The 12,108-nt window shown below is 50.0% G+C and overlaps 1 protein-coding gene across 4 annotated transcripts in view; it reads left to right on the top strand.

The window, feature by feature from the left end:
• The window catches only part of Sdk2 (sidekick cell adhesion molecule 2), a 290,656-nt gene that overhangs the window by 224,453 nt on the left and 54,095 nt on the right, over window positions 1–12,108 (top strand). For all 4 annotated transcript variants that reach the window (XM_006533253.4, XM_006533255.3, XM_006533254.4 and 1 more), the window contains 8 exons: window positions 351–542; window positions 3,153–3,274; window positions 3,851–3,960; window positions 4,043–4,193; window positions 7,522–7,759; window positions 9,339–9,454; window positions 10,134–10,323; window positions 11,699–11,797. In XM_006533253.4, coding sequence (XP_006533316.1) covers window positions 351–542; window positions 3,153–3,274; window positions 3,851–3,960; window positions 4,043–4,193; window positions 7,522–7,759; window positions 9,339–9,454; window positions 10,134–10,323; window positions 11,699–11,797 — 1,218 coding nt within the window. The remainder of the gene's footprint in view (window positions 1–350; window positions 543–3,152; window positions 3,275–3,850; window positions 3,961–4,042; window positions 4,194–7,521; window positions 7,760–9,338; window positions 9,455–10,133; window positions 10,324–11,698; window positions 11,798–12,108) is intronic.

Raw genomic sequence — 12,108 nt, 5'->3', positions numbered from 1 at the left:
TCCCAACTGAGCCACACTCTCAACTCTTAGCTTTTCCCTTCCAATCTACATACAGCACATCTCGGGGCTCCTGCTCCACCCCTGCAGGGCCTCAGGCTTTTAAGAACCCCAAGCATCTATCACAATGCATTACTCTATCTACCTGAAATCCCTGCCCACAAGAGACATCCTACTGACACTCTACCTGAGCCCTAGGCATGACACCAGCAGCTCCTAGCTTCTTTGCTCCCTCTGCTCCTGGGGTGAACCAAACCACCAAGCTAGGTACAGAGTAAGGATTGGAATAAGGGTCAAGGTCAATGCACGATCTCAACCCAGCTCATGCTACTACCACTGTGGACTGTTGCCAGGGTACCGGATCTCCTGGGAAGAGTACAACAGAACCAACACCCGTGTGACCCACTACCTGCCCAACGTAACCCTGGAGTACCGAGTCACGGGCCTCACAGCACTCACTACCTATACTATAGAGGTGGCCGCCATGACCTCCAAGGGCCAGGGCCAGGTGTCGGCCTCCACTATTTCATCTGGTGTGCCTCCAGGTGGGTGCTTCCCATTAGAACTCCTGCCTCTGCTCTTCTAAACAGCTCTCATTTTTGAGGGGGCTCTGTCTGCCTAGTTTGTTGATTAGTTAATTGGTTAGTTGGGTGGGTGGGTGAGTGGGTGGGTTGTTTAGTGGTCAATTGGTTGGTAGTTGTTTGCTTGGTTGCTTAGTTGTTTGATTGGTTTGTTGATAGTTGGTTTGTTGTTGGTTGGTTGGTTGGTTAGTTTATTGGTAGTTGGTTGATTGGTAGTTCAGTGGTTAGTTGGTTGGTGGGTGGTTTGTTGGTTGTTTGATTGGTTTGTTGTTGTTTGGTTGGTGGTTGATTGGTTAGTGGGTTGGTGTTGCCTGTTTGGTTAATTAGTGGGTTGGTGGTTGGTTGGTTGGTTGATTTATTTATTTGTATTAGGTTGGTTGATTAGTTGCCTTATTAGTGTTTGGTTGGTCAGCTGGTTGGATAATGGGTAGTTTGTGGCTATTTGGTTGGTTAGTGAGTTGGTGGTTAGTTGATTGGCTTGTTGGTGGGGGGGTGGATGGTTGGTTGGTTGGCAGTTGGTTGTTTGATTAGTGAATGGGTGGTTATTGGTGAGTGATTAGTTGATTGGTTGGCTGGTTGGTTTTTTGTTTGGTTGGTTGTTGTTGTTTAAATTCAGAGTCTCGTTCTATGGCTCAGGCTGCCCTTGAACTCACAGTAGTCCCATTATATCTCCTCCTAAGTAACCAGAATTACAAGAATGAGACACTACACCAAAGTTCCAGTGCATTTTAAGGATAAGACTTGCCATTAAACCCATGCTGGCCTCAAACTTTGCAGTAGTTCTGCTTCAGATTTTCCAGCACTGGGATTGCTAGTGTGAACCACCATACCTACTCTTGGAGGGGTTCTGTCTTGGAGTAATGTTGATTTTCTTCCACTGGGTTCTCCCCTTTGCTTATCTCTTGGGCCCAAGGTCCTTCCGTGAGCAGACTTGGATCCCATGGCCTCAGGCCCTAGGTGAAGAGCTATAGGGCTCTCCATCCCCTCTCCCCACAGCCCTGAACACAGGAGAAACCCTGAACCAGGACCCCACCCTCATCCCTGTTGCCCACACCCTGCTCTCCTCATCCCATAGTAGACTCCCTGCCAGGAGAATTCAAAGAAAGAATTCTTACCATCCACATTGGACTGCATGCAGCCCATAGACAAACTTCTTGTGGGGTGGTCAAATTAGATGGGAATAATCAGTCCCAAACACAAACACTAAGCAAGCCAGGCATCATCTCTGAGCCTCAGTTTCCCTATCTGTACACATACAGAATTGGACCAGATCACCATGTGGTCCTCTCCAGATCAGAAAAGCTGTGCCAGCCAGACTGCCTGGACCAACCTACTAAGGTGGCCAAGACACCTCAGGCTCCTTCAACCCCCACTCATAATATCTATCAGTAATGCTGGTGGTTATCTGTCTGGGACTTCCCAGGCCGAAAGCTACAGGCTTTCTCTTTCTATGCCTCCTCGCTGCCGTTTCCTGCTACGTGTGACCATACCATCACCATTATACCAAGACATGAAAAAGGGAGGGAGGTGCTGTATCTGTAGCTTCCCTTGATACCGAGACAAAAACGCCTGACAAAAGCAACGTAAAGAAGGAAGGGTTCACTCTGGCTCACAGCTCAAGGCTACAGCCGTCATGGTGTGAAAGTCACTTCAAAGGGCTGGTCACATTGCATCTGGAAGCAGAGAAAGACAGAGACAGAGACAAAGAGAGAGACAGAGACAGAGAGAGATAGACAGAGACAAAGAGAGACAGAGAGACTAGTGGTCAACCCCATCTCTCCTTATCACTCAGTCCAGCCCTCAGCCTGTACAATAGTTCCACCTGTAGTTAGGGTGGGTCTCCCCACCCCAGCCCAACCTAAAAACTCCCTCTCATATATTCCCAGAGGCTTGTCTTGTAGAGGGCCCTAAACCCTGTCAATTTAACTATCTCAGTTGCTCAAAGACACAGTCTGTAATGGTAGAGTTAGATTCAAACCGATGTTTGGATGGTTTTATCTGTTTGTTTGCTTTGTTGATTGGTTGGGTGTCGATACTGGGTCTCACTATATACCTTTACACTGGCCTGGACTTCTGTAGCCAAGGCTAGCTCCAAACACACTACAGAATCTGCATTCTTTCAGTCCATCCTGAGCCCCAAGAAGTCCTGACTTCCTGGTTGAAAAAGAGGAGCAGCCTCCTGTCTGCCCCCACCCCAACCCTTCTAAGCCTCCCCAGCCATCACTGGCTATGGAGGGCTGTAGGGTCACGTGGATGGAGGACAGTTCTGATCCATATATTTGCATCAAGCCTAGCTTGATTTGTGCAACTTTTCAAGTATTTTATTGCCAAAACTTCCGAGGGAAGCCCCAGCACGCACAGCTCCAGGGGGTCTCGGCTCTCAGATCTGTGCCAGCCTCCCAGTATGAATGTGGTGCCTGCGTGACAGAATCAGAGTCGTTGTCAATAGGCCTTGGCTGTGCTTCTCCTGAGATGTCCCCAAGAACGGCAAGCTGCTCAGCCCCCTCCCTGCCACAGAGCCCTGTTGCCAGGGAGCCACCCTCTTACTTTTTCTACCCTGCCCTCCTTTCTCAGAGCTTCCAGGGGCACCCACCAACCTGGGCATTTCCAACATCGGCCCACGATCCGTGACCTTGCAGTTCAGGCCTGGCTATGACGGGAAGACGTCCATCTCCCGCTGGGTGGTGGAGGCTCAGGTAAAGTCTGCTAGAGGGGGCTCAGACAGCTCCCCAGACCGCCTCAGGCAGCCCTGTGAGCATCCTGTAAGGCAGCAGTTCTCAACCCGTGGGCAAAAATCATATACACATATATATATACACACATATATATACACACATATATATATACACACATATATGTGTGTGTGTGTGTGTGTGTATTAATAGCAAAATTATAATGTATATATAGTGTACATGAAGTAGCAACAAAATTATTTCATGGTGTTCAGGTCACCACAACATGAGGAACTGTATTAAAGGGTCACAGCATGAGGAAGACTGAAAACCACTGCAGATCAGGGCGGGGGGGGGGGTGTTCATTGAAGCTACAAGTACCTGGTATATCAGCTGGTCTTGAAATCAGGCCTGAAAATGTGTTTCTATCCAGCCTGCTATGAGGTCCTAATACAGGAGGACTCAGAGCCACCCTGCAGTCAGTTATGGCTTTTACACCAAGATATTCCCTGGGTGGGGGTGACACCTACTAGGTGCTAGGGCTCAGAGCGTCCCACTTGATCGCAGCAAGTTGGACAGGTCTGAGGTTCCGTTCTCCAGGTGGGCGTGATCGGGGAGGGCGAGGAGTGGTTGCTCATCTACCAACTCGGCAATGAGCCTGACGCCCGTTCCATGGAGGTGCCGGACCTCAACCCCTTCACCTACTACAGGTAAGGCACAGGTGGGAGGGGTCGGGGGAGGGGAGCCGGCAACCCCCTCCATACCTTGCTCATTCCCTCTATCCCACCCCAGCTTCCGCATGCGCCAAGTGAACATCGTTGGCACCAGCCCACCCAGTCAACCTTCTAGAAAGATCCAGACCCTCCAGGCGCCCCCAGACATAGCTCCAGCCAACGTGACTCTGCGCACAGCCAGTGAGACCAGCTTGTGGCTCCGATGGATGGTAAGGCTCCCTCGGGGCCAGTGGGATGGGACATTCACAGGACTGTCCCCACCCTGTATCAATTTGTTGACCTCAAAGGTCACTAGTCAAATATCGACAATTCTTTACCTGTGGCTTAGGTTTGGGAATGCACCTGTTTGGTTTGGTTTTTACTTTTTTTTTTTTCTTCCTTACTAACCTGTACATAGTAGTTCATTGTGCTCAAAGGAGATTTGAGAGTTAAAAGATACTTTATATGGATGGGGGGAATTCACCCAGTTATAAAGTGTTTGTTATACAAGCCTGAGGACCTGAGCTCAATTGCCAGCACCAACCTAAAAAAGCCAGCCATGTTAGCATATGCTTGTAGTCTCGGTGCTGGGGAGGCAGAGACAGGAGGATGTAGAGAGAATCTCTTGTGTTTGTATGGATTTGACACCTGTCGATAATAAATCTGGCTTACAGCTTAGGCAGGAAATACGAGGTGGGACATCCGGTAGGCAGAAAGGATTCTGGGATAGAGCCAGACACGGTAGATTTGCCCAGGAAGATGTGATGGGACAGATGCTTGGTACCTGAGCACAAGTAACCAGCCACTGGCTAAATTCAGAATTAGAATAAATGACTAATTTTAAGTTATGATCTAGTCAGAGAAGAGCCTAGCCATATAGTCAAGGTCCTTCTAAATATATTTAGAGTCTGAGTCTTATTTCTGGGAGCATGGGGCTGGGAGGGAATACTACACCTTACTTCAACAGAAAGATCCCCGGGGCTTGATGGCCAGCCAGCCTCACCTAGCTGTCCAGTGCGAGACCCTGTCTCAAGAAATATTAAATGTAGGGAAGTTGCTTGTGGAAGCAAACACCTTTAAAACCAGCCTCGGATTATAGGTGTGGATCTCTTTGAGTTCAAGGCCAGCCGGCTCTACATAGGGAATGCCAGGCCAGCCACTGATACCTAGTAAGACCCTGTGTCAAAATAACAAAAGAATAGAATAAAAAAGCAAAGTGTCCTCTGGGCACACACACACACACACACATACACACACACACGCGCGCGCGCGCACGCGCGCGCACGCAAGTGTGCGGGGTGGGGGGACCGAGAGGCAGATGTAATGTTGCTGCTTGCTAGAAGCATTGCCAAGTGGCAAACGCCCTAAACTTCCTATCCATTGATTGACCCCTTCCAGGAACCTTGATTTACAGCTAAGAACATGAAAGCTCAGAGAGATTAGGAACTTGCCCACAGCCACCCAAGCAGCCACAAGGTAGACCTAGCGTTTAGAAAGAGTTGGTCAGAGAGTGAGCACACCTGCTGCTGAGGTGGAAGCCGGGAAGGGGCCAGCCCCACAGGTCAGAGCTATGCTTACTTTGAGGGTCATGACTACAATTGACCTGCAGGAAGTAACTTGCTGATGCGCTGTGCCCTTCTGGGAGCTATTCTGGGTGATTTATTCAGAGTCTATCCTTAAAATGTTCTCATCAACCCACAATAGCAGAATGAGGCTCGCCCCCAATTTGCATAGGAAGAAAGTGAGGTCACATAACCTCCCCAGGACCCCCCACATCCTCCTTACACTTCCCAAGTTAACAGCAAAAGACTGAGCCGCAAAATTCACAGCACTGGCCACTGAACACATTGTCATCTCTCAGCCAGGAACCAAAACATTGTGTCTCTTGGGCCACCCTGGCTGGGACAGGGCACCCCAGCAGGAGTCCCAAGCAGTAGTAGTCTTAGAAACTTGTGTAGCAGATAAGAATAATTCTGACAGGCATGAGCAAGAGGAGCAGCTGGCATCCCTGCTCTTTGGGAGACCCAGAACCCTGACAAAAATAGAGCCAACCTGATGGTGCCCCATGGCCTCTCTCATCACACAGCCCTTTGCCTCCAAGAGAGAGCATTCATTGGTTATGTAAACTAGCACAAACCCTCCGGCACCATACATGCCAAGAAGGAGCTGGTGGCTGAGAGAGGACTTGACACCAAGAGCCCCCAACAGACGCTAGTTATTAATTATGGCTCCTCTTCTAGAGGCAGACCCCAAGCAACACTTTGGGGCTAGCCCAGTGGCCCAGGGCACTGTGAGTTTGTAAGTGGGACATTTGGCCTCCTGTGACCTCAACTTCAGCTCTTCTCTACCCACTGCCAGCTTCTCTCTCCCTCTCCCTCTCCCTCTCCTTCTCCCTCTCTCCCCCTTCCCCTCCCCCTCCCTCTCCCTATCCTTCCCCCTCTCCCCCTCTCTCCCTCTCCCCCTCTCCCCCTCTCCCCCTCTCCCCCTCTCCCTCCCCCCCCCTCTCTCACACACACACACACTCCGTAATTGTCTCCAAAGATTTCCAAACATAAAAGTTAGAGAATGGATTACTGGGGTGCTGTGGGGGATGGGAAGTCAACAGCTATGCCATGCAGCCATCTGCCTCATAATGAAACACATGGCCAGTTACTTCTCCTTAACTAGTAGGGGAGTGGCACGCCAGGCCCATCTCAGCCATTTGGGCCCATCCATTTCTGTCTTGATGATCTCTAGCTGATGTCAGTTAAATGTCTGTCGAGGGATATGGAGGTGAAAGGAGGGTAGGTTCGTGAGGCAGGGGCTACAAGGAATTGGATAAAGTGGGTTAGAAAATGATACACTGTGGATTATGGGCACTTAGAGGCCCGAGGAGGCAGAATGGAGGGGAGAAACTGCAGACACCCCAGCTTCAGAGGCGGAGTGGAAGCCAGATTCTCAGCTGGTGTCTGCTGGAGGCCAAAGGGCCACCTCCACCACCTACCAACCTTGCCAGATTCATCCAACCTTAAACCAGTAAGCAGGACCTGTCCTGCTGAGCGATATGAACCAGGAAAAGGATCTGCCTTATCTCATTGCTGAGACTCTAACCAGTAAGAGAAAGATGAAGTCCAGTGGGAGAGCCTGAGATTTGCTCAATAGCAGGACTTCCTGACAGTAACGTGCATATAAGGTGACCATATAAGGACCCCTTCCCCCCAGGTTCCCTCCTCCCAAGGGCAGTGTGAGTAAAGACCAGGTGTTAGAGGCAACTAACAGCATGTGTTGACAGCCAGAGTAAGGGAGTTAGTTAAACAGGAAGACACCAGAGCCTGAGGGCTCTGCTCATCAGCGCACTGGTCAGACAGGTTTTGAGCCTGCTGAAAAGGACCAGCCACGTGAATGACCAACAAAAATGTTGCTTCTCTGGGAGTCCAGTGTGGAGAGTCATGGAAACAATGCTCCACTGGGGATAGCACCTCTTTTGGGCACTGGCTGCTCAACTTGTGGGTGGGAAAGAGGAAATACAGAGTGATCTCCCTCCTAATCCCTCACCTCTCTGCCCCCGCTTTACCCCAGCCCCTCCCAGAAATGGAATACAACGGCAACCCTGAGTCGGTGGGCTACAAGATCAAGTACGGCCGCTCTGACGGCCACGGCAAGACGCTGAGCCACACGGTACAAGACCGAGTGGAGCGAGAATACACTATTGAGGACCTGGAGGAGTGGACAGAGTACCGCGTCCAAGTTCAGGCCTTCAACGCCATCGGGAGCGGGCCGTGGAGCCAGGCAGTGGTGGGCAGGACCCGGGAGTCAGGTACCACAGCTCCTCTTCCTCTGGGACCATCCAAGAGCAGACCATGCTGTGGCCATTTCTACAGACAGCTTAGCAGCTAGCCTCTGTGCTCACCCCAGGGCAGAGCACCCTGCCAGATCTCTAGGTCCCGCAGTGCCGCCCCTCCCCGTGAAAATCCCCACTCTTGGGAAGTGTGCGGGATAACTGGCAGTACTGGCAAGCTGTCCAAGCCTACCCCAGCCACTGCCCCACACACTCAGCCTTAACCCCATCACCCAACCGAGGGATCTCAGAACATTCCAGAAACAAAACCTATCTCTCCTAAGGAGCCTAGAAAGGGGTCTTCCCTCCTACACTATGAGCCCTGATCCAAAGGGAAATCTCATGTGTCCAATTTGTAGTTCATTGTAACACTTTTTTAAGTGTCAGATGTCTCTTCTACCCTCCCTGAGCGCCCACCTTTGCCTTTCTTCGCTATGTGGGCTGGAAAGCAAGGTGGTCCAAAGTTATTCTGGAATCAGTGTAGGCTGAATTCCTGAGCTCAAGGCCAGTCAAGCTATGCAGTGGTATCCTGTCTCAAAACAGGTGAGGGTAGACAGCAAGATGGCTCAGCCAGTAATGACACCTGTCATACAAGCCTGATGACCTGACTTTGATCCCCAGAACACACATAAAGATGAAGGGGAATCAGCTTATCTGTGAGACTGTCCTCTGAGCTCCATGTACACACTGGGACATGCACATACACCCTTTACACATTCCATGGGTACACACAATAAAATAATAATAATAATAATAATAATAATAATAATAATAATAGCATATACACCCTATACACCTACCACACAATATAATAATAACAATAATAATAATAATAATAATAACAACATATACACCCTACACACCCACCTTGGGTACACACAATAAAGTAATAATAATAGCACATACACCCTATACACCCACCATGAGTACACACAATAAAATAATAATAATAATAATAATAATAATAGTATATACACCCTACACACCTACCATGGGTACACACAATAATAAAATTAATAATAATAATAATAATAGTAATAATAATAATAAAAGTTACTGTGAACAGGGAAAAATTTGGGGGCCGGGCTGAGGATATTATTATATTATATTATATTATATTATATTATATTATATTATATTATATATTAGTAGACTGCATGCCCTAAATTGCTTCCCCAGCATAAACTAGACATGATGATTGAAACTCTAATCCCATGATTTGGGAGGTAGAGGGTCAGAAGTTCAGGATCACTCCTAGCAACATAGTGAACTCAAAGCTAGCCTAGGCTACACGAGACCCCACCTCCCACCTAACATCCCCAGAAAAGAATTAGGGAGAAATAGCTGACCCCGGAAACCTCGTCTGCAACCTCCCCCAAACCACCATAGGATCGATTGCAGCTGTGATCTGCGTGTACTGTCTTTCTCCCACGGAGCTGGCAGCATGGAGCTGGCTCTTTGGTCCGCCCCCCCACATCCTCGCTCTTCTTCCCACCACTGTGGGGGGAAGGGCTGTCTCTGGATTCCCATTCTTCCTCATCACCCCTCTCTTCCACAGTCCCATCCTCTGGCCCCACCAACGTGTCGGCTCTGGCCACCACCTCTAGCAGCATGCTGGTCCGCTGGAGCGAGATCCCGGAGGCAGATCGAAATGGCCTCGTGCTGGGCTACAAGGTAGATGCTGGGACCCAAAGTGTGTATGGGGGGGGGGGCACACCATCTTCTCTAGGCCCTCCACCCAAGGTGTCCTGTCTTTGTCTTCCTTCCTCTGGATCACTCTGCCGCGCAGAGGCACAGGGTATCTTCCTAGCTTCCCATCCACCAATCACCACAGCAACCAGGAAATACCCCCTTAGGGATAGGAAGTTATCTAGGGACTGAGTGGCTGACAGGGTCTTTCAGACTGCTCCCCTCTTCCAGAAGGCTGATCTGGGAACCTCAAGTGTTACCCTCAGCCCTAAGGGACCCAGTCTGGTTTCTATTATCTTCTAGAATTCTTTTCCAAACTGTTCTGGACCATGTGACCATATGATCCTAGATAGCCATGTGGTCATGTGACCGTGTGGTCATGTGGCTATGTGGTCATGTGGCCTAGCCTTAGCTTGAAAGGTGAGACTCATAGGATAATGTCACATTTCTGTCACTATCCCTCTGCAGCCTTAAGTAAGCCACTTTCCCTTGTGGGCCTATGGGGACTTGTAACTATGCAGCTGAGTCTCCCCAAGTGTCTTAGACCTTCCAAGAACCCTTTGGGGCCAAGCCCGTCCAAAGGGCCCAGTGTTCCTGCCCCATTCCCCATCCTCTCCTGGAGGAGACTCCAGACCGAGGCCCTCCTCTGTGTTGGCAACGGCAGGTGAGGTACAAGGAGAAGGACTCGGACTCCCAGCCCCGGTTCTGGCTGGTAGAAGGCAACTCATCCCGCAGCGCCCAGCTCACAGGCCTGGGCAAGTATGTGCTCTACGAGGTCCAGGTTCTGGCCTTCACACGCATCGGCGACGGCAGCCCGAGCCACCCTCCCATCCTGGAGCGGACACTAGATGATGGTAAGCCTACATCCCTGTGAGCCTAGAGGGTCTGCCCCTCCTCCTGCCCCACCCCCACAGGGATCCCCAGTCTCAGGAGGCTACCAACTCACTGCAAGAAGATGCTATTCAAAGCCGATAAGGGAAAGTGGGGGAAAGGACCAGGTAAGGACAGTTGGATGTCTGACTCGTCCTCATGGTCTCTCCCTAGGACAAGTAGACAGTACAAAGACTTGGTGTTAGGTTTGAGGTTTTGGTTTGTTTGTTTGTTTGTTTGTTTTGGGGGGGGTGTCCTCTGCTTTGCGCAAAATCTATGAGAGTCTAATGCGTGGGCATGTGCCTCTTGGTCCTGTTTGTAAAGCCGTGACACCAGAAGAGCTCCATCCACTGCACAATCCCCCGGTCTCAAGCTGACAGAGATGTCTCTACACTCCATTCTCCCACACACAGGAAAATGGCCTAACCCACCACAAACACTTGCAAGGCCCAGACAAATGCGGAAGGAAGCAAGCCCCGGTATCATATGTCTGTATATTCTAACTATAAATCAAGCTAATGAGCTGTTAAATTAAATATGTTCTATCCTCCTGCCTTGACAAATATACCCACATAATGACCCAGAAGGCCAAGTTTGAGTTTACACATCTCATCTCCTTGACATTCTGGGCTGGAATGAAGTGTCACAGAAAGAGTGCCCCCTCCCCGCTGCCACTAGATCCCTCATGCTGTCCTCATGTCACCCCTCACACCTTCCTCTCATCCACACTAGTCAGGCTCCTGCCATCCAACCCCACCCCCCCAAACAGCTTCCCCTGGGCCATCCCTGGAGTGGATAAAAGATGGATCTGGGAAACAAGCCCACTCAGAGTCTGGGGCGCACCCTTGGTCCCTCCCTGAGCTTCTAAACACCTGGATTGCGGAGCCAGGTGTGGAGAGAGGATCCCTGCAGGCAGGATGAGCACTTTCCAACTCCGTCACAGGTCACAGCTAAGCAGGAGGCAGAAGACATCACAGCTGGGCCTTCCAAAGCGCAGACCAGGCTGGGATCTGGAAGGCCGTGGGTGAAGCCATCATTCCAGCACAGACTTAAAAACTTAGAACACATGTCTGCCCATTCTGAGAGCCCAGGCACAACACATGATGGGCAAGGAAGTTGGAGTTTTGGGGCCTTGCTAAATAACTAAGGCCTGTTTGAGGGGCACACGTATCCTATCTCACCTTCTAGGCCCTGTAAAATAACCCTGATTTTGAGGATAGATAGTTTTGTGGTCATTCCCTAAGATGTATACTACACATAAATTCCCTGAACTGATTAATTCCCGCCTCGATGCTCAGCTTGGCCTGAGCCAGAACAGAGAAAACAGCAGCCTCACCTTCTTCCTTCTGCCTCCTCCAGTCCCAGGCCCCCCCATGGGCATCCTGTTTCCAGAGGTGAGAACCACATCTGTGCGGCTCATCTGGCAGCCCCCAGCAGCTCCCAACGGCATCATTCTGGGTAAGTCTGCCCTTCCTGTGCCCTTCTTAGGGAAGAGGAGGTGGCACGGTGGGAGAAAAAAAAAAAAGAGTAGAGATGGGACCAGCCTGGAAGTGTCCACAGCCTCTGAAAAATAGCATCTGACATGTCAGCCATGGTGTTCACACTTGCAACCCCAGCATTTGCGAGGTAGAGGCAAGATGAATAGAAATGAAATAAATATTTTTTCAAAATCGCAATTAAATAAACTCATGAATATACACACCAAAGGTGGCTTGGTCTACCTGTGCCTCTGTCTTGGGCTAGTCCTGGAAGAATGGTACAGCTCAGAG

This window comes from Mus musculus, chromosome 11 (assembly GCF_000001635.26).
Source record: "Mus musculus strain C57BL/6J chromosome 11, GRCm38.p6 C57BL/6J".
NCBI classification, from domain to species: Eukaryota; Metazoa; Chordata; class Mammalia; order Rodentia; family Muridae; genus Mus; species Mus musculus.
This window is presented reverse-complemented; position numbering and strand designations above follow the sequence as displayed.